This window comes from Strigops habroptila, unplaced genomic scaffold (assembly GCF_004027225.2).
Source record: "Strigops habroptila isolate Jane unplaced genomic scaffold, bStrHab1.2.pri NW_022045589.1_ctg1, whole genome shotgun sequence".
Lineage (NCBI taxonomy): Eukaryota > Metazoa > Chordata > Aves > Psittaciformes > Psittacidae > Strigops > Strigops habroptila.
Window position 1 is genome coordinate 11975 of NW_022651071.1, and position 24195 is coordinate 36169.

A 24195-nucleotide genomic window follows, 5' to 3' on the forward strand; every position below is an offset into this window, starting at 1 on the left:
CCCATGTGTGCCCCATAGCAAGCCATAGCCCCTATGTGTGCCCCATAGAGACCCCCCCCAGCATTCATGTGTGCCCCATAGCGAGCCGTAGCCCCCATGTGTGCCCCATAGCCACCCCCACAGCACCCAGGGCTGCCCCACAGCACCCATGTGTGCCCCATAGCAACCCCCACAGCACCCAGGGCTGCCCCACAGCACCCATGTGTGCCCCATAGCGACCCCCCCAACATTCATGTGTACCCCATAGCCACCCACAGCACCCATGTGTGCCCCATAGTGACCCCCCCAGCATTCATGTGTGCCCCATAGCTACCCAGAGCACCCATATGTGCCCCATAGCGACCCCCTACAGCACCCATGTGTGCCCCATAGCGACCCCCACAGCAGCCATGGCTGCCCCACAGCGACCCATAGGTCCCCCATGCCTGCCCCATAGCGACCTATAAGTGGCCCCCCCCCCATCCCACCCAATAAAGCGCTTTGAGTCGTTGCCCACGTGTGTGCTTGGGGGGGGGGGGGAAAGACCATAGAGACGAGCGCCGCAACCATAGAGACGAGCGACTCAACCATAGAGACGAGCGGCTCAACCATAGAGACGAGCGGCGGCCGGAAGTGCAGGCCGCGGCCCGCCCCTTCCCATCAGCCCCCGCGGCGGGAGCGACGCGCGATGGAGCCGCACGAGGGTACCCGGGGGGGGGGGAGAGGGGGGGGGGAGGGACCCTCACGTGACCCCCGCGCTCACACGTGACCCCCTTTAGGCTCCCCCCCCCCCCCAGCCCCATAAGTGACCCCAAAGGGGCTCCAGACCCACAAGTCACCCCCCCCATAACACGTGGCGCCCCATTGCCCCCCAGTAACCCCCCCATTGCCCCCCATTACCCCCCATTGGCCCCCCATTACCCCCATTGGCCCCCATTGCCCCATTGCCTCCATTATCCCCATTGCCCCCCATTAACCCCCCCATTAACCCCCCCATTACCCCCATTGCCCCATTGCCCCCATTGCCCCCATTAACCCCCATTAACCCCCCCATTACCCCCATTACACCCATTGCCCCCATTGCCCCATTGCCCCCATTAACCCCCCCATTACCCCCATTACACCCATTGCCCACCATTGCCCCTCGTTAACCCCCATTAACTCCCCCATTACCCCCATTACACCCATTGCCCCCTATTGACCCCCATTGCCCCCCTTAACCCCATTGCCCCCATTATCCCCATTGCCCCCCATTAACCCCCCCCATTGCTTCCCATTGCCCCATTGCCCCCCATTAACCCCCATTAACCCTCCCATTACCCCCATTGGCCCCTATTGCCCCATTGCCCCCATTGCCCCATTACCCCCATCACCCCCATCACCCTCATTGCCCCATTACCCCCATTGCCCCTATTAACCCCCTTGCGCCCCATTACCCCCTATTAACCCCCCCCATTACCCCCATTGGCCCCCATTACCCCCATTGCCCCATTACCCCCCATTAACCCTCCCATTACCCCCATTGGTCTCCATTGCCCCCATTGCCCCATTACCCCCATCACCCCCATTGCCCCCATTAACCCCCATTAACCCCCCCATTACCCCCATCACCCCCATCACCCCCATTACCCCCATTGCCCCCATTAACCCCCTTGCCCCGCAGCCCCCCCCCTGTGCCGGGAGCTCTGGGGGTCCCTGGAGGCCGCCCGGTACCGGGGGGACCCCCGGGGGGGGCTCCAGCGGCTCCAGCCCCCCGGGGCCCGGCCCGGCTCCTGCCTGCGCCAGCTGGCTGCGGTGAGGGGGGGGCCGGAAGGGTCCAGGGGGGCAATGGGGGGGCAATGGGGGCAATGGGGAGACTGAGAGGGTCTATTGAGGTCAATGGGGGGGGATTGGGGGCAATGGGGGGGGATTATTGGGGTCAATGGGAGGCATTGGGGGTAATGGGGGGGCTGGAAGAGTCTATTGGGGGCAATGGGGGGGATTATTGGGGTCAATGGGGGGACATTGGGGTCAATGGGGGGGCTGGAAGGGTCCATTGAGGTCAGTGGGGGGGTATTGGGGGCAATGGGAGGGGATTATTGCGGTCAGTGGGGGGGGTATTGGGGTCAATGGGGGGGCTGGAAGGGTCTATTGAGGTCAGTAGGGGGGGATTGGGGGGAACGGGGGGGGTTGGAGGGTCTATTGGGGGCAATGGGGGGGCATTGGGGTCAATGGGGGGGTATTGAGGTTAATGGGGGGCTGGGAGGGTCCATTGGGGTCAATGTGGGGGGATTATTGGGGTCAGTGGGGGGGCATTGCGATCAATGGGGGGGGTTGGGAGGGTCCGTTGAGGTCAATGGGGGAGCATTGGGGGCAATAGGGGGGGATTGGGGGCAATGGGGGGGTTTTTTGGGGTCAATGGGTGGTATTGGTGTTAAAAGGGGGGGTATTGGGATCAATGGGGGGGGGCTGGGGGGGTCCATTGAGGTCAGTGGGGGGGGATTATTGGGGTCAATGGGGTGTATTGGGGTCAATGGGGGGACATTGAAGACAATGGGGGGCATTATTGGGGTCAATGGGGGGGAATTGAGGTCAATGGGGGAGGCTGGGAGGGTCTATTGGGGTCAATGGGGAAGGATTGGGGGCAATGGGGGGGGCCGGGAGGGTCCGTTGGAGTCAATGGGGGGGCTTGGGGTCAATGGGGGGTTATTGGGGGTCAATGGGGGGAGTTGGGAGGGTCCATTGTGGTCAATGGGGGGGGATTGGGGTCAATGGGAGGTTATTGGGGGTCAATGGGGAGAGTTGGGAGGGTCCATTGTGGTCAATGGGGGAGGATTGGGGTCAATGGGAGGTTATTGGGGGTCAATGGGGGGCTGGGAGGGTCCATTGTGATCAGTGGGGGGGGACTGGGGTGACAGGGGAGTTACTGGGGTCAATGGGGGGCGATTGGGTGTCAATGGGGGGGTTGGAAGGGTCCATTGTGATCAATGGGGGGGAATTGGAATCAATGGGGGGTTATTGTGGTCAATGGGGGGGGCTGGGAGGGTCCATTGTGGTCAATGGGGGGGGCTGGGAGGGTCCATTGGGGTCAAGGGGGGGTTATGGGTGTCAATGGGGGGGGCTGGGAGGGTCCATTGCGGTCAGTGGGGGGTTATGGGTGTCAATGGGGGGGGCCGGGAGGGTCCATTGGGGTCAGTGGGGGGTTATGGGTGTCACTGGGGGGTACTGATGTGTGTGCCCCCCCCCAGCGGGTGCTGCTGCCCCAGGGGTACCCCCAGAGCGTGAGCCCCGATTACCTGCGCTACCAGTGCTGGGACTCGCTGCAGGTGCCGCGGGCACTGGGGGGCACTGGGGGGCACTGGGGGGGCACTGGGAGCACTGGGGGGTAACTGGGGGGTAACTGGGAGCACTGGGGAGCACTGGGTGGTAACTGGGAGGTATGTGGAGGTAACTGGGGTTAACTGGGAACAGTGCGATGTAGTTGGGGAGTACTGGGGTGTAATGGGGAGCTAACTGGGACGTAACTGGGTTTAACTGGGAACACTGGGAAGTAAGTGGAGACCATTGGGAGGGAACTGGGAGCACTGGGAGGGAACTGGGATGGGCTGGCGGGTAACTGGGAGGTAACTGGGAGCACTGGAGGGTAATTGGGAGGTAACTGGGAGCACCGGGAGGTAACTGGAATGTAACTGGGAGCAGTAGGAGTTAACTGGGAGGTAACTGGGAGGAAATTGGGAGCACTGGGAGGGAACTGGGAGGGAACTGGGAGATAACTGGGAGCACTGGAGGGTAATTGGGAGGTAACTGGGAACACTGGGAGGTAACTGGGAGGGAACTGGGAGCACTGGGAGGGAACTGGGAGGTCACTGGAAGCACTGGGAGGGAACTGGGAGGTAGGTGGAGGTAACTGGGGTTAACTGGGAGCTTTGGGATATAGTTGGGGAGTACTGGGGTGTAATGGGAAGTTAACTAGGACGTAACTGGGTTTAACTGGGAACACTGGGAGGTAACTGGAGAGCACTGGGAGGGAACTGGGATGGGCTGGGGGGTAACTGGGAGGTAACTGGAGGTAACTGGGAGGTAACTGGAGGTAACTGGAGATAACTGGGAGGTAACTGGGAGCACTGGATGTTGATTAGGGGGTAAGTGGGGTGCATTTGGGAGTACTGGGAGGTAACTGGGCGGTAACTGAGATGTAATTTGGAGCACTGGGAGGTAACTGGGAGGTAACTGGGAGCACTGGGAGGTAATTGGGAGGAAACTGGGAGCACTGGCAGGGAACTGGGAGGTAATTGGGAGGTAACTGGTTTAACTGGGAGGTAACTGGGGGTAACTGGGGGTGTCGCTGCTGTCCCCCCAGGCCCTGTGCAGCTCCCTGGCCGGGGCTCTGGCCACTCGCGCCGTGCTCCAGGCCATGGGGGTGGGCGACAGCGCGGCCACGGCCACCGGGGCCACCCTCACCTGGGTGCTGCGCGGTGAGTGCCCCCCCCCGCACCCCAAAACAGCCCTTTGCACCCCAAAAACGGCTCCGGCCACCCCAAAAACGGCTCCGGCCACCCCAAAAACCCCCGGAAACGGTGCCGGCGACCCTAAAAACCCCCATTTTCACCCCAAAAATGGCTCCGGCCACCCCAAAAACCCCCAGAATTGGTTCCGGCAACCCTAAAAACCCCCATTTTCACCCCAAAAATGGCTCCGGCCACCCCAAAAACCCCCAGAATTGGTTCCGGCGACCCTAAAAACCCCCATTTTCACCCCAAAAATGGCTCCGGCCACCCCAAAAACCCCAGAATCAGTTCCGGCGACCCTAAAAACCCCCATTTTCACCCCAAAAATGGTTCCGGCCACCCCAGAAACACCCGTTTTCACCCCAAAATCGGTTCCAGCACCCCCAAAACCCCCCAAAACAGCTCCGGCTACCCCCAAAACCCCCAGAATCGGTTCCGGCGACCCTAAAAACCCCCATTTTCACCCCAAAAATGGTTCCAGCCACCCCCAAAACACCCATTTTCACCCCAAAATTGGCTCCAGCACCCCCAAAATCCCTGCAAAATGGTTGCAGTGACCTCAAAACCCCACGTTTTCACCCCAAAATCAGCTCCCGCAGCCCCAAAACCCCCCAAAATGGCTCCGGCGACCCGCAAACTCCCCATTTTCACCCCAAAATCGGCTCCAGCACCCCAAAACCCCACAAAAAAGGCTCCAGCCACCCCAAAACCCCCCGATTTCACCCCAAAATCGGTTCCAGCGCCCCCAAAAACTGCCAAAACCGTTTCTGGTGACCTCAAAACCCCCATTTTCACCCCAAAATTGGCTCCAGCACCCCCAAAACACCCCAAAACAGTTCCAGCGACCCCCAAACCCCCCATTTTTACCCCAAAATCGGCTCCCACACCCCCAACCCCCCCCCAAAGGATTCCAGTGACCCCCAAAACCCCCATTTTCACCCCCAAATCAGCTCCCGCACCCCCAAAACTCCCCCAAAAGGGTTCCAGTGACCCCCAAAACCCCCATTTTCACCCCAAAATCAGCTCCAGCACCCCTAAAACACCCCAAAATTGTTCCAGCGACCCCCAAAACCCCCGTTTTCACCCCAAAATCGGTTCCTGCAGCTGATAAATCCCCCATTTTCACCCTGAAATCCTTTTTTGGACCCAAAATACTCCAGTTTTAACCCAAAATGAGAGGGAGAACCACCAAAATAGCGTCATTTCAGCCCCAAATCCCCCCGTTTCACCCCAAAATCGGTTCCAGCACCCCCAAAATTCCCCATTTTTACCCGAAAATCCTTCTTTTCACCCAAGATTCTTCAGTTTTAACCCAAAATCTGTCTCAGAAGCCTCAAAAATCCCATTTTTCACCACAAAACACCCCTTTTCACCCCAAAATTTGTTCTAGCACCCCCAGAACTGTTCATTTTCAGCTCAAAATCCTTCTTTGGACCCAAAATGCTCTGTTTTTCCCTCTAAAATGTATCTCAGAACCCCCCAAACCCCAATTTTTCACCCAAAAACCAGCTCCAAGACTCCCAAAACCCCCCATTTTCACCCCAGAATCCACTTTTGGACCCCAAATCTTCCAGTCTTACCCCCAAAATGAGTCTCAGAACCCCCAAAATCCCCCATTATCACCCCAAAATCCACTTTTGGACCCCAAATTCTCCACTTTTACCGCAAAATGAGCCTCAGACCCCCCCAAAATCCCATTTTTCACCCCAAAACCTGCTCCAACACCCCCAAAACCCCTATTTTCACCCCCAAATCCTCATTGAACCCCAAAATCCTCTGGTTTGACCCCAAAATGAGCCTCAGTTCCCCCCAAAACCCCCTTTTTGACCCCAGAACCAGCTCCAACACCCCCAAAACCCCCCATTTTCACCCCAAAATCCACTTTTGGACCCCAAATCTTCTAGTTTTACCTCAAAATGAGTCTCAGAACCCCCAAAATGCCCCATTATGACCCAAAAATCCACTTTTGGACCCCAAATTCTCCACTTTTACCACAAAATGAGCCTCAGACCCCCCCAAAATCCCCCATTATCACCCCAGAATCCACTTTTGGACCCCAAATCTTCCAGTTTTACCTCAAAATGAGTCTCAGAACCCCCAAAATCCCCCATTATCACCCCAAAATCCACTTTTGGACCCAAACTTCTCCACTTTTACCACAAAATGAGCCTCAGACCCCCCCAAAATCCCATTTTTCACCCCAAAACCTGCTCCACCCCCAAAACCCCCATTTTCACCCCAAAATCCACCTTTGGACCCAAAATCTTCCAATTTAACCCCAAAATGGGCCCCAGAACACCCTAAAATCCCTTTTTCCCCCCTAAAATGGGCCTCAGAACCCCCAAACCCTCCATTTTTCACCCCAAAACCAGTTCCAAGACCCCCAAAATCCACCCTTTTCACCTCAAAATCCACTTTTGGACCCCAAATCTTCTAGTTTTACCTCAAAATGAGTCTCAGAGCCCCCAAAATCCCCCATTATCACCCCAAAATCCACTTTTGGACCCCAAATCTTCTAGTTTTACCTCAAAATGAGTCTCAGAACCCCCAAAATCCCCCATTTTCACCCCAAAATCCACTTTTGGACCCCATATCTTCCAGTTTTACCTCAAAATGAGTCTCGGAACTCCCAAAATCCCCCATTATCACCCCAAAATCCACTTTTGGACCCCCAATCTTCCAGTCTTACCCCCAAAATGAGTCTTGGAACTCCCAAAATCCCCCATTATCACCCCAAAATCCACTTTTGGACCCAAAATCTTCCAGTTTTACCTCAAAATGAGCCTCAGAACCCCCAAGACCCCCATTTTCACCCCAAAATCCACCTTTGGACCCAAAATCCTCCCATTTTAACCCAAAATGACTCTCAGAACCTCCCAAAATCCCATTTTTACCCCCACACCTGCTCCAGCACCTCCAAAATTCCCCATTGTCACCCCAAAATCCCCTATTGGACCCCAAATCTTCTAGTTTTACCTCAAAATGAGTCTCAGAGCCCTCAAAAAACCCCATTTTTCACCCCAAAACCAGCTCCAACCCCCCCAAAACCCCCATTTTCACCCCAAAATCCACTTTTGGACCCCAAATCTTCCAGTTTTACCTCAAAATGAGTCTAAAAGCCCCCAAAATCCCCCATTTTCACCCCAAAATCCACTTTTGGACCCCAAATCTTCCAGTTTTACCTCAAAATGAGTCTCAGAACCCCCAAAATCCCCCGTTATCACCCCAAAATCCACTTTTGGACCCAAAATTCTCCACTTTTACCTCAAAATGAGCCTCAGACCCCTCAAAAAACCCCATTTTTCACCCCAAAACCAGCTCCAACACCCCCAAACCCCCCATTTTCACCCAAAATCCCCATTGAACCCCAAAATCCTGTGGTTTGACCCCAAAATGAGCCTCAGAACCTCCCAAAACCCCCTTTTGGCCCCAGAACCAGCTCCAACACCCCCAAAATCCCCCATTATCACCCCAAAATCCACTTTTGGACCCAAAATTCTCCACTTTTACCACAAAATGAGCCTCAGAACACACCAAAAAACCCCATTTTTCACCCCAAAACCAGCTCCAACACCCCCCAAACCCCCCATTTTCACCCCAAAATCCACTTTTGGACCCAAAATTCTCCACTTTTACCTCAAAATGAGTCTCAGAACCCCCAAAATCCCCCATTATCACCCCAAAATCCACTTTTAGACCCCAAATTCTCCACTTTTACCACAAAATGAGCCTCAGACCCCCCAAAAAACCCCATTTTCACCCCAAAACCAGCTCCAACACCCCCAAAACCCCCCCATTTTCACCCCAAAATCCACTTTTGGACCCAAAATTCTCCAGTTTTACCTCAAAATGAGTCTCAGAACCCCCAAAATCCCCCATTATCACCCCAAAATCCACTTTTAGACCCCAAATTCTCCACTTTTACCACAAAATGAGCCTCAGACCCCTCAAAAAACCCCATTTTTCACCCCAAAACCAGCTCCAACACCCCCAAAACCCCCATTTTCACCCCAAAATCCACTTTTAGACCCCAAATTCTCCACTTTTACCACAAAATGAGCCTCAGACCCCTCAAAAAACCCCATTTTTCAACCCAAAACCAGCTCCAACCCCCCCAAAACCCCCATTTTCACCCCAAAATCCACCTTTGGACCCAAAATCCTCCGGTTTGACCCCAAAATGAGCCTCAGAACCCCCCAAAACCCCTCTTTGACCCCAGAACCAGCTCCAACCCCCCCAAAACCCCCCATTTTCACCCCAAAATCCACTTTTGGACCCCAAATCTTCCAGTTTTACCTCAAAATGAGTCTCAGAACCCCCAAATCCCCCATTATCACCCCAAAATCCACTTTTGGACCCCAAATTCTCCACTTTTACCACAAAATGAGCCTCAGACCCCTCAAAAAACCCCATTTTTCACCCCAAAACCAGCTCCAACACCCCCAAAACCCCCCATTTTCACCCCAAAATCCACTTTTGGACCCAAAATTCTCCACTTTTACCTCAAAATGAGTCTCAGAACCCCCAAAATCCCCCATTATCACCCCAAAATCCACTTTTAGACCCCAAATTCTCCACTTTTACCACAAAATGAGCCTCAGACCCCTCAAAAAACCCCATTTTTCACCCCAAAACCTGTTCCAACACCCCCAAAAACCCCCATTTTCACCCCAAAATCCACTTTTGGACCCAAAATTCTCCACTTTTACCTCAAAATGAGTCTCAGAACCCCCAAAATCCCCCGTTATCACCCCAAAATCCACTTTTAGACCCAAAATTCTCCACTTTTACCACAAAATGAGCCTCAGACCCCTCAAAAAACCCCATTTTTCACCCCAAAACCAGCTCCAACCCCCCCAAAACCCCCATTTTCACCCCAAAATCCACCTTTGGACCCAAAATCCTCCGGTTTGACCCCAAAATGAGCCTCAGAACCCCCCAAAACCCCCTTTTTGACCCCAGAACCAGCTCCAACCCCCCCAAAACCCCCCATTTTCACCCCAAAATCCACTTTTGGACCCCAAATCTTCCAGTTTTACCTCAAAATGAGTCTCAGAACCCCCAAATCCCCCATTATCACCCCAAAATCCACTTTTGGACCCCAAATTCTCCACTTTTACTGCAAAATGAGCCTCAGACCCCTCAAAAAACCCCATTTTTCACCCCAAAACCAGCTCCAACCCCCCCAAAACCCCCATTTTCACCCCAAAATCCACTTTTGGACCCCAAATCTTCTAGTTTTACCTCAAAATGAGTCTCAGAGCCCCCAAAATCCCCCATTATCACCCCAAAATCCACTTTTGGACCCCAAATCTCCCAGTTTTACCTCAAAATGAGTCTCAGAGCCCCCAAAATCCCCCATTTTCACCCCAAAATCCACTTTTGGACCCCAAATCTTCCAGTTTTACCTCAAAATGAGTCTCAGAACCCCCAAAATCCCCCGTTATCACCCCAAAATCCACTTTTGGACCCAAAATTCTCCACTTTTACCTCAAAATGAGCCTCAGACCCCTCAAAAAACCCCATTTTTCACCCCAAAACCAGCTCCAACCCCCCCAAAACCCCCATTTTCACCCCAAAATCCACCTTTGGACCCAAAATCCTCCGGTTTGACCCCAAAATGAGCCTCAGAACCCCCCAAAACCCCGTTTCTGACCCCAAACTGGCCTTTGTCACCGCACGCCGCAGACGGGGTGGGGATGGTGACACGCCTCAGCTTCGCCTGCCTGCAGGGGTGAGCTGGGCCCGGCCGCCGGAGCGGCGCCAACTGCGGGGACTGGGGGGACTGGGGGGAACTGGGATGGACTGGGATGAGCTGGGGAGAACTGAACTGGGATGGACTGGAGGGACTGGGATGGACTGGGGGGAACTGAACTGGGATGCACTGGGTGAACTGGGGGGAACTGGGATGCACTGGGGGAACTGGGATGCACTGGGGGAACTGGGATGGACTGGGGGGAACTGAACTGGGATGCACTGGGTGAACTGGGGGGAACTGGGTGAACTGGGGGGAACTGGGATGCACTGGGGGAACTGGGATGCACTGGGGGAACTGGGATGGACTGGGGGGAACTGGGATGGACTGGGATGCACTGGGTGCACTGGGGGGAACTGGGTGAACTGGGGTGAACTAGGTGAACTGGGATGGACTGGGGTGAATTGGAGTGAAGTGAACTGGGAGAGACTGGGATGGACTGGAGGGACTGGGGGGAACTGGGATGGACTGGGGTGAACTGAGGTGAACTGGGATGCACTGAGGTGAATTGGGGTGAACTGAACTGGGATGCACTGGGGTGAACTGAGATGGACTGGGGTGAACTGGGTGAACTGGGAGGGACTGGGGTGAACTGGGTGAACTGGGATGGACTGGGGTGAACTGGGATGGACTGGGGGGAACTGGGATGGACTGGGTGAACTGGGGTGCACTGGGGTGAACTGGGATGGACTGGGGGGAACTGGAATGGACTGGAGTGAATTGGGGTGAACTGAACTGGGATGCACTGGGATGGACTGGGGGGAACTGGAGGGAACTGAACTGGGATGAAGTGGGATGCACTGGGGTGAACTGGGATGGACTGGGATGAGCTGGGGGGAACTGAACTGGGATGAGCTGGGGGGAACTGAACTGGGATGGACTGGGATGAACTGGGGTGAACTGAAACGCACTGGTGTGAATTGGATTGAACTGAATTGGGATGCACTGGGGTGAACTGGGATGAACTGGGGGGGACTGAACTGGGATGCCCTGGGATGAACTGGGAGGGCGACTGGGGGCAATGAGTGGCACTGGGAGGTGGCACTGGGACTTGCTGGGACCTCCTGGTTCTTACTGGGAGCTCCTGGTCCTTACTGGGAGCAATGGGAGGTGGCACTGGTCCTTACTGGGAGCCCCTGGTCCTTACTGGGAGCCCCTGGTCCTTACTGGTTCCCCCCCATAGGAGCCGCCTGGACTGCGAGGCCAAGCAGTGGCGGTGAGGCCCCGCCCCCTTCTCCAAGCCCCGCCCCTCTCCCATTGAAGCGCTGCCCCAAGCCACGCCCCCCCGAGCTCTTCCCCCCTCCCATTGGCTCAGCCTGCCCCGAAGCCCCACCCTCCGCCAAGCCGTGCCTCTCTCCATTGAAGCGCTGCCCCAAGCCACGCCCCCTCTTCAAACCCCGCCCCTCTCCCATTGAAGCGCTGCCCCAAGCCACGCCCACCCCCGCTCTTCCCCCTCTCCCATTGGCTCGCCCAGGCTGGCAGCTGACGTGCTCAATGACGCGGCGCTGCTGCTGGAGCTGCTCGCGCCGGGTTGGCCGCGCGCCGGCCCCGCCCTCCTGACGCTGGCGGCGGCGGCCAAGGTGGAGGCCACGCCCACCCCTCCGTGACGTCAGAGGAGGGGGCGGAGCTACCGGGGGGGATGCTGGGAGGCAACGGGGGATGCGGGGAGGATACTGGGGGGCAATGGGGGGTATTGGGGGGCAATGGGGGGTACTGGGAGGTACTGGGAGGCATTGGAGGGTGCTGGGAGGCAATGGGGGGGTATAGGGAGGATATTGGGAGGCCTTGGGGGGGCATTGGGGGGTGCTGGGAGGTACTGGGGTGCATTGGGAGGATATTGGGAGGCATTGGGGGATACTGGGGTGATATTGGGAAGCACTGGGAGGGTATTGGGGGTTAATGGGGGTTACTGGGAGGGTATTGGGGGATACTGGGAGGCAATGGGGGGTATTGGGGGGGTATTGGCATGATACTGGGGGGATATTGGGAAGCACTGGGAGGATATTGGGGGGTACTGGGAGAGTATTGGGGGGTACTGGGAGTATATTGGGATGATACTGGGGTGATATTGGGAAGCACTGGGAGGGTATTGGGGGTAGTGGGGGATACTGGGAGGGTATTGGGAGGCACTGGGGGGTACTGGGAGGATAATGGGGGGTACTGGGAGGCAATGGGGGATACTGGGATATACGGGGAACCGGGACAACAATGGAGTGGACTGGGGGATACTGGTGTGTGCAGTGCGGTGGGGGTGGCACTGGTGCGGACTGGTGTATGCTGGCCTATACTGGTTTATACTGGTCCATACTGGGGTCCTGGTGCGTGGTGGGGATGGCAGTGGCGTGTACTGGTGTGAACTGGTGTGAACTGGTGCATACTGGTGTGGGTGCAGTGCGTGGTGAGGGTGGCACTGGTGTGTACTGGTCTATACTGGTGTGTACTGGTGTGCCTGCAGTGCATGGTGAGTGTGGTACTGGTGTGTACTGGTGTGATGTACGGGTATGTACCAGTCTATACTGGCCCATACCGGCCCGTGCTGGTCCATACTGGCCCATACTGGTCCATACTGGTCCCTACTGGTCCGTACTGGTCCCGCAGTGCGTGGTGGGGGTGGCGGGCGGCGCCACCCGCGCGGCTCTGGCCGTGCACCAGGCCCGCAGGGACAACGTGGCCGAGGTGGCCGCCAAGGACAGCAGCCAGGTGCGACTGGGAGCACTGGGAGGGACTGGGAATGGAGCACTGGAGCACTGGGAGGGACTGGGAGGGAGGGACTGGGACCTCAATAACGGGCGTTGGGAGGGCATTAGGGGGTGTTACTGGTGTTACTGGTGTCATACTGGTGCCGTAGTGGTGTTATTGGTGTTGTACTGGTACCATACTGATCTTAATGGCGCCATACTGGTGCTATACTGCTATTACTGGTGTCATACTGGTGGTATACTGGTCTTACTGGTGCCATAGTGATATTGTTGGTGTTACTAGTGCCATACCGGTGCCATACTGGCGTTACTGATGTCATACTGGTGTCATAGTGGCGCCATATTGGTGTTACTGGTGCCATACTGGCTCTATACTGGCATTACTGGTGCTATACTGGCGTTACTGGTGCCATACTAGTGCCATACTGGTGGTACTGATGTCGTAGTGGTGCCATACTGGTGCCATACTGGTGTTACTGGTGCTATACTGGTGCCATATTGGCATTACTGGTGCCATACTCGTGCCATACTGGCGCCATACTGGTGTTACTGGTGCCATACTGGTGTTAGTGGTGCCATACTGGTGTTACTGATGTCATACTGGTACCATTCTGGTGCCATACTGGGGTTACTGGTGCCATACTGGGGTTAGTGGTGCCATACTAGTGCCATACTGGTGTTACTGATGTCATACTGGTACCATTCTGGTGCCATACTGGTGTTACTGGTGCCATACTGGTGCCATACTGCCATTACTGGTACCATACTGGTGCTGTATTGGCTCCATACTGCCATTAGTGCTGCTATACTGGTGCCATAGTGCCATTACTGGTGGCATATTGGTGCCATACTGGCATTACTGGTGTTATACTGCCATTACTGGTGCCATACTGGTGCTATACTGGTGTTACTGGTGTCCCTGGGCAGGAGACGCTGGTGAATGGGGCCGGGCTGCTGCTGGCGCTGCTGCTGCTGCCGGCGCTGGACGGGCGGCCGTGGTAAGGGGCGGGGCCTGGGGAAAAGGGGGCGTGGCCTCGGGAAACGGGGGCGCGATTGGCGGGGAGTGGGGTGAAGGGGGCGTGGCCTCTAGGGGTGGGCGGGGCTTAGCCGCGGGTATGAATGGAGGCGGGGTCTCAATGGAAGGGGCGGGGCTTGGCGGGAGGAGCAAGTTGAGGCCACCCCGAGGGGCTCGGGGGGGGTTTGGGGGCTCCCCCCCCCTCGGGTCCATTGGGTTTTGGGGTCCCCCCCTTGATCCAAGGAGGTTTGGGGCTCCCCCCTGGGTCTATTGGGTTTGGGGCTCCCCTCCTTAGTCTGATGGGGTTTGGGGTTCCCCCTGGGTCTGTTTGGTTTAGGGGTCCCCCCCTGCATCTATTGGGTTTGGGGTTCCCCCCTGGGTCTGTTGGGTTTGGGGGCTCCCCCCCCTTAGTCTGATGGGGTTTGGGGTTCCCCCTGGATCTATTGGGTTTTGGGGCTCCCCCCCTGCACCTGTTGGGTTTGGGGTCCCCTCCTTGGTCCAAAGGGGTTTAGGGTGTACCCCTGGGTCTATTGGGTTTTGGGGGCCCCCTCTTGATCCAAGGGGATTTGGGGTCCTCCCCTGGGTCTGTTGGGCTTTGGGGGCTCCCCCCGGGTCTATTGGGTTTGGGGTCCCCCCATTGCTCTAATGGGGTTTGGGTGTCCCCCTGCACCTATTGGGTTTGGGGTCCCCCCATTGCTCTAATGGGGTTTGGGGTCCCCCCCTACATCTAGTGGTGTTTTGGGGTCCCCCCCTGCATGTATTGGGTTTGGGGTCCCCCCATTGTTCTGATGGGATTTGGGGTCCCCCTGGGTCTATTGGGTTTGGGGTCCCCCGCTTGCATCTATTGGGGTTTGGGGTCCCCCCCCTTGCTCTGGTGGGGTTTTGGGGGTGCCCCCTCCTTGCTCGGGGGGTTGTTGTTCCCCCCCCCCCCCCCAGCTGACATGTGGGGTGCCCCCCAGGCTGACGTGGGGGGTGGTGGCGCTGCTGCTCGTCACCCACTTGGGCGCCAACGTGGGGGCCGTGGGGGCGCTGCTGCTGCCCACCCTCAACAGGCCCCGCCTCCGGCTGGCGATGGGCGGGGCCTTGAGGGGCGGGGCCGAAGGAGGCGTGGCCAAAGGGGGCGGAGCCAAAGCGGGCAAAACCACCCGGCCCGAGCCGGGGGGGGGGCAGCGGCGCCACCATCGTGGTCCCAGGGCCCCATGAGGTGAACCCCCGCGAGCCGCTGCTGCCCGGTGAGTGCTGGGGCACCCCCACACACAGTGGCACCCAGTGGGTGTCATCCCTCTCTGTAGCACCCAGTGTGTCATCACCCCAATAGCACCCAGTGTGTTCCCCCCGTCAATAGCACCCAGTGTGTTCCCCCCACCCAATAGCACCCAGAGTGTTCCCCTCATCAATAGCACCCAATGTGTTCCCCCCCAATGGCACCCAGTGGGTGTCAACCCCTCAATAGCACCCTGTGTGTCCCCCTCCTCAATAGCACCCAGTGTCCTGTCCATCAATAGCACCCAGTGTGTCATCACCCCAATGGCACCCAGTGTGTCACCCCCCTCAATGGCACCCAGTGTGTCACCCAGTAGCACCCAGTGTCACCCCCCCAATAGTACCCAGTGTGTCACCCTCCTTCAATAGCACCCAGTGTCCCCCCCTCAATAGCACTCAGTGTGTCATCCAGTAGCACCCAGTGTCACCCCCCTTCAATAGTACCCAGTGTGTCACCCACCCAATGGCACCCAGTGTGTCCCCTCTCAATAGCACCCAGTGTGTCACCCTCCCTCAATAGCACCCAGTGTCCCCCCCTCAATAGCACTCAGTGTGTCATCACCCCCCCAATGGCACCCAGTGTGTCACCCCCTCCCAATAGCACCCAGTGTCACCCTTCTCAATAGCACCCAGTGTGTGTGTCCCCCCAATAGCACCCAGTGTGTCACCCCTCAATAGCACCCAGTGTGTTCCCCTTCAATAGCACCCAGTGTCCCCCCCCAATAGCACCCAGTGTGTCACCCCATGTCACCCCCCCACATCACCCATCACATCCCCATGTCTGCTCCTTCCCTTGTGTCACCCTGATGTCACCGTGACATCACCCTGACGTCACCCTGACATCACCCACTGTCCCCACAGGCTTCAGCACCCGCCTCCACCTCCACTTGGGTGCCCCCCTGCACCGGCTGGTCAAGAGGTGAGAGGAACCCCATGTTATGGGGGGGACCCCCAATTTGGGGGGGTTGGGGAGAGGGAGCACCCCAGTGTCCAGGAACTCAGGTCAACCCAATGGGGAACCCAATGGGTACCCCAATTGGGAGCTCAGGTCATCCCAAAGGGACTCCAATTGGGGGATCAGGTCAACCCAAAGGGGACCCCTCCCAATTGGGAGCTGTCACCCCAATGGGGAACTATAGGAGCTCAGGTCAACCCAAAAGGGGAGGAAGGACCCCAAGGGTGGCTCCCCAGTGGGGAGCTCAGGTAAACCCAATACGGATGGCTCAATTGGGAGCTCAGGTCAACCCGGATGGCTCAACTGGGAGCTCAGGTCAACCCAGATGGCTCGATTGGGAGTTCAGGTCAACCCAAAGGGGGGTGGCCAGTGAAGCGCAGGCCAACCCAATGGGCCCCCCCAATTGGGAGCTCAGGTCAACCTAGTGGAGACCAATAGTTCAACCCAATGGGGTTGACCCCAATTGGGAGCTCAGGTGAACCCAATGGGACCAACATAGCTGAGGGGTATCCTGGCTCTTGGGGGGGGTACCCTAGCACCCATGTCTCCCCTTTCCCCCCCCATAGCGAGGCTGAGCTCAAGAAGGCCATAGAGTGCAGCACCGAGGATTACCTGATCGTGCTCCGTCCATCCCAACGTGGGTCCCAGCACCCAAAGGGGGGCACCCAGCACCGCATAGCCCCCCCTGGTGACCCCCCCCATTCCCCTCCTATAGGCTGGGTGGGGATCGGGCTACGCCGGGGGGCCCCCCCCGACACCCCGCTGCGAGCCTGCGCCCACGCCATGCTGCTGGAGGAGCTGCTGGGCCCCGACCTGCCCCACGGGGCACCCATGGGTGCTGCCCTGCGCCCGCTGCAGCTCCGCCTGCGCCGCTGCCGTGAGTCAGTGCGGTCCCTGGGGTGGTCTGGGGGGGAATTGGGGGTCCGCAGGGCTATTTTGGAGTCCCAAGATGGGTTTTGGGGGTCGCTGGGGTGGTTTGGGGGGTATTGGGGTCATTTGGGAGGGATCTTGGGGTGTTGGAGGGAGGTTTGGGGGGTCCTTGAAGTCTTTTTGGGGGGGTCCTGAGGCTGTTTTGGGGGTCATTGGATGGCATTTGGGGGCCCTGGGGTCATTTGGGGGGGCTTAGGGCTGTTTGGGGAGGCCCTGGGGTTGTTTGGGGGAGCTCTGGGGTGGTTTGGGGCGGTATTGGGGTTAATTGGGGGGGATCTTGGGGTGTTGGGTGGGAGTTTGGGGGGGCCTTAGGGCTGTTTTGGGGGTCCCTAGTCATTTGGGGGGCCCTGAGGCTGTTTTGGGGTGCATTGAGTTATTTGGAGGGGTCCTGAGGCTGTTTTGGGGGTCACTGGGGGGTATTTGGGTGCCATGGGGTCATTTTGGAGGTCCCTGGAGTGGTTTGGGGGGGTATTGGGGTCAGTTGGGGGGGCTTTTGGGGTGCTGGGAGGGGGGGTTTTGGGGGTCCCCAGACCCATAACGGGGTGTCCATGTCTTTGTGTCGTCCCCCCCCCCAGCACCAGGGTCGGTGCCATGGGGGGTCCTGGCCGAGAGCACCCGCCTGTGGCACACGCTGTTCCCCGCCTTCCTGCGCGGTACGTGTCATCGCGTGTCGTCGCGTGTTGTCGCATGTTATCACATGTCATCACGTGTGTCATGTCAGTACATGGGTCACACCCACCCCCATGTCTCAGCCCCCTCCCCATTTCCCTCCACGGCCATTGCGTGTTATTGCGTGTTGTTGCATGTATGACCTCAGACACCCTCTCCTCCGATGACGTCATGATGACGTCATCACATGACGTCACACACCCCCCCCCCCCGCAGGGCTGGCGGCCGCCGGTTGGGAGACGCAGCGCCACCTCCTGGCCCCCGACCAATGGGAGCTCGAGTGGGGGGAGCCGGGGGGCGGGGCCTCGGCGGAGAAGCCCCGCCCCCAATGAGCGGATTTACCCCAGCGAGCCCCAAAACAGGGACCAAAAACCGCCAGTTTTGGGTCATTCCTAAAAATGTGCAATTTCCTGACGACGTTTCTTGGTATTTTGGGGCAGTTTGGGCTTATTTGAGGCATTTTGGGTCTATTTTGAGGCGTTTTGGGCTTATTTTGAGCCATTTTTGGGTCTATTTTGGGGCATTTTAGGACGAATTCGGGGGTGTTTTGCTGGTTCTGGGGCCTTTTGGGTCATTTTCATGAATTTTGAGGACTTTTGGGTTCATTTGGGGTCATTTTAGTCTTATTTTGAGGCATTTGGGGGAGATTTTACCTTATTTGGGGGGGTTGGAGCTCATTTTGGGTCATTTTAGGCTCATTTTGGGGTTCTTCAGGGTCTTTTTGGGGCATTTTAGGCTCATTTTGGGGCGTTTCAGGCTCAGTTTGGGGAGTTTTGGGTCATTTCAGCCTCGTTTGGGGGCATTTTAGGCTCATTTTAAGCTGTTCTGGCCCATTTGGGGCATTTCGATGCCATTTCGGGGGGTTCTGGCTCATTTTGGGGCTTTTCAGCCTCATTTTGGGGTGTTTTGAGGCAGTTCAGGCCCATTTTAGGTGATTTTAATCTTTGTTTGGGCTTATTTCATGGCATTTTGGGTTCTTTTGTGGTGTTTCAGGCCATTTTGGGGCATTTCAGGTTCATTTTCTATTGTTTTGGGCTCATTTGGGGGCATTTTAGTCAAGTTTGGGGTGGTTTGGGCTCATTTTGGGGGCATTTCAGATGATTTTGTCCTCGTTCCAGACATTTAGGTCCCCTTAGCTTAGTTTTGAGGCATCTTGGTCGCATTTGGGGGCACTTCAGTCTCATTTTGGGTGGATTTTGCCTTCTTTTGGGTCATTTTTCCATCATTTGAGCAGCTTGGAGGCTCATTTTGGGGGATGCCACCTAATTTGGGGCATTTTGGGGCACTTTGGGCGCATTTGGCCACGTTTAATGTTGTTTGGAGCCATTGAGGAGGTATTTTGGGGCACTTTGAGGTGTTTCAGGTCCATTTGGGGGCACTTTAGGGGGGTTCTATGCAAAGTACCCCCAGAGGAACACACTGACGGCCATCAGGATCAGGGCGTTGATGTCCACCACCCGCTTCCACACTGGGTCTTCGGGGGTCCAGGACCCATGGCTGGGTGGCTCCGCCCCTTGGCCCCATGGCTCTGCCTGCACATCTGGGAGAAGTTGGGGGGGATCAGCTCTGGGGCCCCCCCAAACCCTTTGGGCCCCAGTGATAGGTTGACCTGAGCGCCCATTGACTGGGTTGACCTGAGCGCCCATTCGTGGGTTGACTGGGGCATTGGGACCATGGATATGGGGCTGGTGGCACATTGGGACCATAGATCTGGGGCTGGTGGCACACTGGGACCACGGATATGGGGCTGTGGACATATTGGGACCATAGATACAGGGCTGGTGGCACATTGGGACCGTGGATATGGGGCTGGTATGACATTGGGGACCATAGATGGGTTGAATGCACATTGCTGGGTTGACCTGAGCTCCCATTTTGTCCCCTTTGGGTTGACCTGAGCCCCCCAACCCCTTGGTCCCCCCGACACCTGTGGGTCCCTTACCCTGGAGCTGGACACCCCCAGCCCCATCCTTGGGCTCCTCTTGGTCAAGGTCAATGCGTGGCTCCTGGCTATGGCGAAGGCTGAACACCAACCGGTGGAGCTGCGGGAGCCGGATGCTCGGGTATCCCCAACGTCATGGGTGCCCCCCAACGTCATGGGTGCCCCCCAATGTCATGGGTGCCCCCCAACCCTGCTCCCCCCATTAACTCACATGCTGTCGCGGGATGGGGGGGGAACACAGGGACACGGCGATGACGATGATGCCGGTGACGAGGAAGAGGAGGGCAGCAAAGTGCAGGTAATGGAGGCCACAGATGAAGGGGGGGCAGCGCCCGGGGGACCCACAACTGCCCGTCCCCAGCATGAACTCAGGCACCAGACGGGCCAGGCCTAGCCCCAGGCCCCCCATCAGCCCCCAAAAGGCACCCTGGGAGGGGGAAAGATGGGGGTCAGCACCCAAGGGGTGCCCTGTTGGGGGCCATGGCCCCATTGGGTGCCCCCCGCTATGGGTCACTCACGGGCTCGTTGACGCGGGGGACGAAGACGGCGAGGAAGAAGACGGCGGCCACGGGGGGAGCCAAGTAGCTGGTGATGGCCTGCATGTAGTCAAAGAGCTGCCCCCCCCGCGCCGCCTCCACCACCGGCAGCCAGGCCAGGCTCAGCCCCAACATCACCAGCACCCACAGCCTGGGGGGGGGGGGAAACCCATTGGGGTGACCTGAACCCCCAATTGGGGGCGGGGGGGGTGTCCCTTTAGGTTGGCGTGAGATCCCAAGTGGGGTCCCCACCATTAGGGTGACCCAAGTGCCTATTTGCGGGGGGGGGGGGGGGGGGTGGTGTGCGTTTATTGGGTTGACCTGAGCTCCCAGTTGGGGTGGTCCCATTGGGTTGACCTGAGCTCCCAAATGGGATCGTCCCTTAGGGTTGACCTGAGCTCCGTTGGTGTCTCGGGTTGACCTGTGCTCCCAATTGGGGTTTCCCATCGACCCAAGCTCCCAATGACCCATTGGGTTGACCTGAGCTCTCAATTGGGGTCACCCATTGGGGTGACCCAAGCTCTCCCAATCGGGGTTCCCCCCCCCATTGGATTGACCTGAACCCCCATGCCCAGGGGTTCCCCCCCCCAACCTTCCGGCCATGAGGAGCTGCCGGGGCCCGGCGCGGGGCCGCAGGCGCTGGTAGATGTCGAAGGTGAAGAGGGCTCCGGCGCTGGAGAAGATGGAGGCGAGGGAGGACATGAGGGCGGCCAGGACCACGGCCAGCATCAGCCCGCGCAGGCCTGGGGAGGGCAAAAGATGGGGGGGTGTCAGAGGGGGGAACCCCCAAACACCCCCCCAGAGCACCCCAATAGCACCTAATTGTGCTAATAGCCACCCCCGAGCCTCTAACAGTGCTCTAATAGCCCCCTAATAGCACCTAATAATGTTCTAATAGCCCTCAATAACGTTCTAATAGGCCCTGATAGCGTTCTAATAGCCCCTAATAACGTTCTAATAACCCCTAGTAGCCCCTAATAACTTTTTAATAGCCCTAATAGGAGCTAATGACCACGAATAACGTTCTAGTAGCCCCTAATAACGCTCTAATGGTCCCCAATAACATTCTAATAACCCCTAATAGCCCCTAATAATGTTCCAATAACCCCTAATAGCCCCTAATAATGTTTTAGTAACCCCTAAGAGCCCCTAATAACCACGAATAACGTTCTAATAGCCCATAATAACGTTCTAATAGTCCCCAATAACATTCTAATAACGCCTAATAACGTTCTAATAGTCCCCAATAACATTCTAATAACCCCTAATAACGTTCTAATAACCCCTAGTAGCCCCTAGTAACTTTCTAATAGCCCCTATTAACTTTCTAATAGTTCTTAATAGGAACTAATAACCCCCAATAACTCCTAATAACGCCCTAATAACACCCAATAATGCCTAACGCCCTAATAACTACTAGTAACGCCTAGCAAAGACTTAATAACCCCTAATAACGCCCTAATAACGCCCTAGTAACTGCTAATATAGCCTAATAACGCCCTAATAACCCCTAATAACTCCTAATAACACCTAATAACGCTCTAATAACGACTAATAAAGCCCTAATAACGCTCTAATAACGACTAATAAAGCCCTAATAACCCCTAATAACCCCTGATAAAGCCCTAATAACGCCTTATAACCCCTAATAACGCCCTAATAACTCCTAATAACCCCTAATAATGCCCTAATATCCCCTAATAACCCTTAATAACGCCCTAGTAACCCCTAATAACGCCCTAATAACCCTAATAACCGTTAATAAAGCCTTAATAACACCTAATTACCCCTAATAACCCCTAATAACGCCCTAATAACCCCTAATAACGGCCTAATAACCCCTAATAACGACTAATAAAGCCCTAATAACCGCTAATAGCCCCTAATAAGGCCCGATACGGCCGTGCCCGCACGCACCGGGGGGCAGGAGGTGCAGCACCAGGCGGGGATAGGCCACGTTGGAGCAGCCCGCGGGGGTCCCGCAGGCGCGGCGGCAGCCCTGGGGGTCCGCGCACCCCACAACCTCTAGGGGGCAGCACAGCGTCAGGCGGGGGGGAAAGGGGACTGGGGGGGACCGAGGGGGATTGTGGGATAGAGGAGGTGTTGGGGGTTACTATGGGGCTCCATGGGGTTCTGTGGGGTGCTATGGGGTGCTATGGGGTGTTATGTGTCTCCATGGGGCGCTATGAGGCGCTATGTTGGTCTATGGGGCGCTATGTGGCTCTATGGGGCTCTTTGGGGCACGATGTGTCTCTATGGGGCCCTTTGGGGTGCTATGGGGGCCTATGGGAATTTGTGGGGTGCTATGTCTGCTAGCTCTCTCTGTGGGGCACTATGGGGCTTTATGGGTCTCCAATGGTCTCTATGGGTCTCTATGGTCTCTATAGGTCCCTATAGGTCTCTATGGGTCTCTATGGGGTCTCTGTGGGTCTCTATGTGTCTCTATTCATCTCTATGGTCTCTATGGGTCTCTATGGTCTCTATAGGTGCCTATAGGTCTCTATGGTCTCTATGTTCTCTATAGGTCCCTATAGGTCTCTATGGTCTCTATGGATCCCTATAGGTCTCTATGGTCTGTATGAGTCCCTATAGGTCTCTATGGTCTCTATGGGTCCCTATAGGTCTCTATGGTCTTTATGGGTCCCTATAGGTCTCTATGGGTCTCTATGGTCTCTATGGGTCCCTAGAGATCTCTATGGTCTGTAGGGGTCCCTATAGGTCTCTATGGGTCTCTATGGTCCCTATGGGTTTCTATGGTGCCTACGGTTTCTATGGGTCCCTGTAGGTCTCTATGGTCTCTATGGGTCCCTATGGTCTGTATGGGGTGCCCCGTGTGTCTCTGTGGGTCTCTATGGTCCCCATGGGTCTCTATGTGTCTCTATGTGTCTCCATGGTCTCTATGGGTCTCTATGGGTCCCTACGGGTCTCTGTGGGTCTCCGTGGGGCGCAGTGGGGCTGACCCGGGAAGAGCACGCGGGCGGCCATGCCGGGCAGCACCATGAGGAACATGGGCAGCACTTTGAGGTACCCGCACACGACGCAGCCGGCGCGGACGTGGCCCAGGGAGCGCGCGGCCAGGCAGCGCTGCACGATCACCTGCGGGCGCCAGCACGGGCCGGTACCGACCAGTACAGACCAGTACGGACCGGTACGGACCAGTATGGACCGGTATGGACCGGTACAGAGCAGTACGGACTGGTACAGAGCAGTACGGACCAGTATGGACCAGTACGGACCATTACGGACCAGTATGGACTGGTACGGACTGGTATGGAGCAGAACAGTACAGAACAGTACAGACAAGTATGGACCAGTATGGGCCAGTAAGGACTGGTACGGACCGGTATGTACCAATATGGAGCAGTACAGACCACTGGAACAGTACAGACCATTACAGACCGGTACGGACTGGTGTGGAACAGTATGGACCAGTACAGAACAGTATGGACCAGTATGGACCGGTACAGACCGGTATGGACCAGTATGGACCAGTAAGGACTAGCATGGAACAGTACGGACCATTATGGAGCAGTATGGACCAGTAAGGACAAGTATAGAACAGTACAGACCAGTACGGACCACTATAGATCAGTACCAAGCAGTACGGAGCAGTACAGAACAGTATGGACCGCCAATGGCCCCCACTGACAGACCAGTGCTCCCCCATTCCCCCATCACCCCCATTGCCCCCATAGACACCCCATAGCCTGCACCTGGTCATGTCACCCCCAGCCCCAGCATCAGGACCCTGGCCAGCGCCTCCTGATCCCCTCCCATTGCCCCCCATTGCCCCCCACTCCCCCATTCCCCCAATTCCCCCATTCCCCCCATTTTCCCATTACCCCGTTTTCCCATTACCCCCATTCCCCCTTTACCCTCATTCCCCCCATCACCCCCATCACCCCCATCACCCCCATTGCCCCCATCACCCCCATTCCCCATTTCCCCCATTGCCCCATCACCCC

The 24195-nt window shown here is 56.8% G+C and overlaps 3 protein-coding genes across 3 annotated transcripts in view; 2 read left to right on the top strand and 1 right to left on the bottom strand.

Moving 5' to 3' along the window:
- Positions 1–632: 632 nt before the first annotated feature.
- On the top strand, positions 633–18166 carry RUSF1 (RUS family member 1). The gene is made up of 14 exons (XM_030474422.1): positions 633–683; positions 1643–1773; positions 3207–3284; positions 4319–4433; positions 10155–10200; positions 11405–11437; positions 11696–11801; positions 12820–12921; positions 13848–13918; positions 14895–15167; positions 16060–16117; positions 16869–17030; positions 17659–17736; positions 17969–18166. The coding sequence occupies exons 1-10, from the start codon at positions 668–670 to the stop codon at positions 15136–15138; spliced, it is 942 nt and encodes a 313-aa protein (XP_030330282.1). The 5' UTR covers positions 633–667; the 3' UTR covers positions 15139–15167; positions 16060–16117; positions 16869–17030; positions 17659–17736; positions 17969–18166.
- An 861-nt stretch (positions 18167–19027) lies between these two features.
- Positions 19028–23897, bottom strand: LOC115602943 (sodium/glucose cotransporter 2-like). Its single transcript, XM_030474394.1, has 8 exons — positions 23826–23897; positions 23191–23728; positions 22148–22255; positions 20823–20973; positions 20213–20381; positions 19906–20121; positions 19695–19794; positions 19028–19292 (listed from the first exon to the last, which is right to left on the bottom strand). The coding sequence occupies exons 1-8, from the start codon at positions 23895–23897 to the stop codon at positions 19144–19146; spliced, it is 1503 nt and encodes a 500-aa protein (XP_030330254.1). The 3' UTR covers positions 19028–19143.
- A 52-nt stretch (positions 23898–23949) lies between these two features.
- CLN3 (CLN3 lysosomal/endosomal transmembrane protein, battenin) overlaps positions 23950–24195 on the top strand; it is a 7443-nt gene continuing 7197 nt past the window's right edge. The window contains exon 1 of the mRNA XM_030474395.1: positions 23950–23981. Coding sequence (XP_030330255.1) covers positions 23950–23981 — 32 coding nt within the window. The remainder of the gene's footprint in view (positions 23982–24195) is intronic.

Excerpts from the sequence above, each read along its gene's own strand:
- LOC115602943 (XM_030474394.1), bottom strand. The coding sequence starts at position 23,897 with ATGGGGGAGCACTGGTCTGTCAGTGGGGGCCATTGGCGGTCCATACTG. Across the intron at positions 20,122-20,212 it reads TCCCCCGCGTCAACGAGCCC|GGTGCCTTTTGGGGGCTGAT; the intron begins GTGAGTGACCCA and ends TCCCCCTCCCAG. Across the intron at positions 19,795-19,905 it reads CCCCCATCCCGCGACAGCAT|CTCCACCGGTTGGTGTTCAG; the intron begins GTGAGTTAATGG and ends CGGCTCCCGCAG.
- RUSF1 (XM_030474422.1), top strand. Across the intron at positions 3,285-4,318 it reads AGTGCTGGGACTCGCTGCAG|GCCCTGTGCAGCTCCCTGGC; the intron begins GTGCCGCGGGCA and ends CTGTCCCCCCAG. Across the intron at positions 11,802-12,819 it reads CGCTGGCGGCGGCGGCCAAG|TGCGTGGTGGGGGTGGCGGG; the intron begins GTGGAGGCCACG and ends CTGGTCCCGCAG.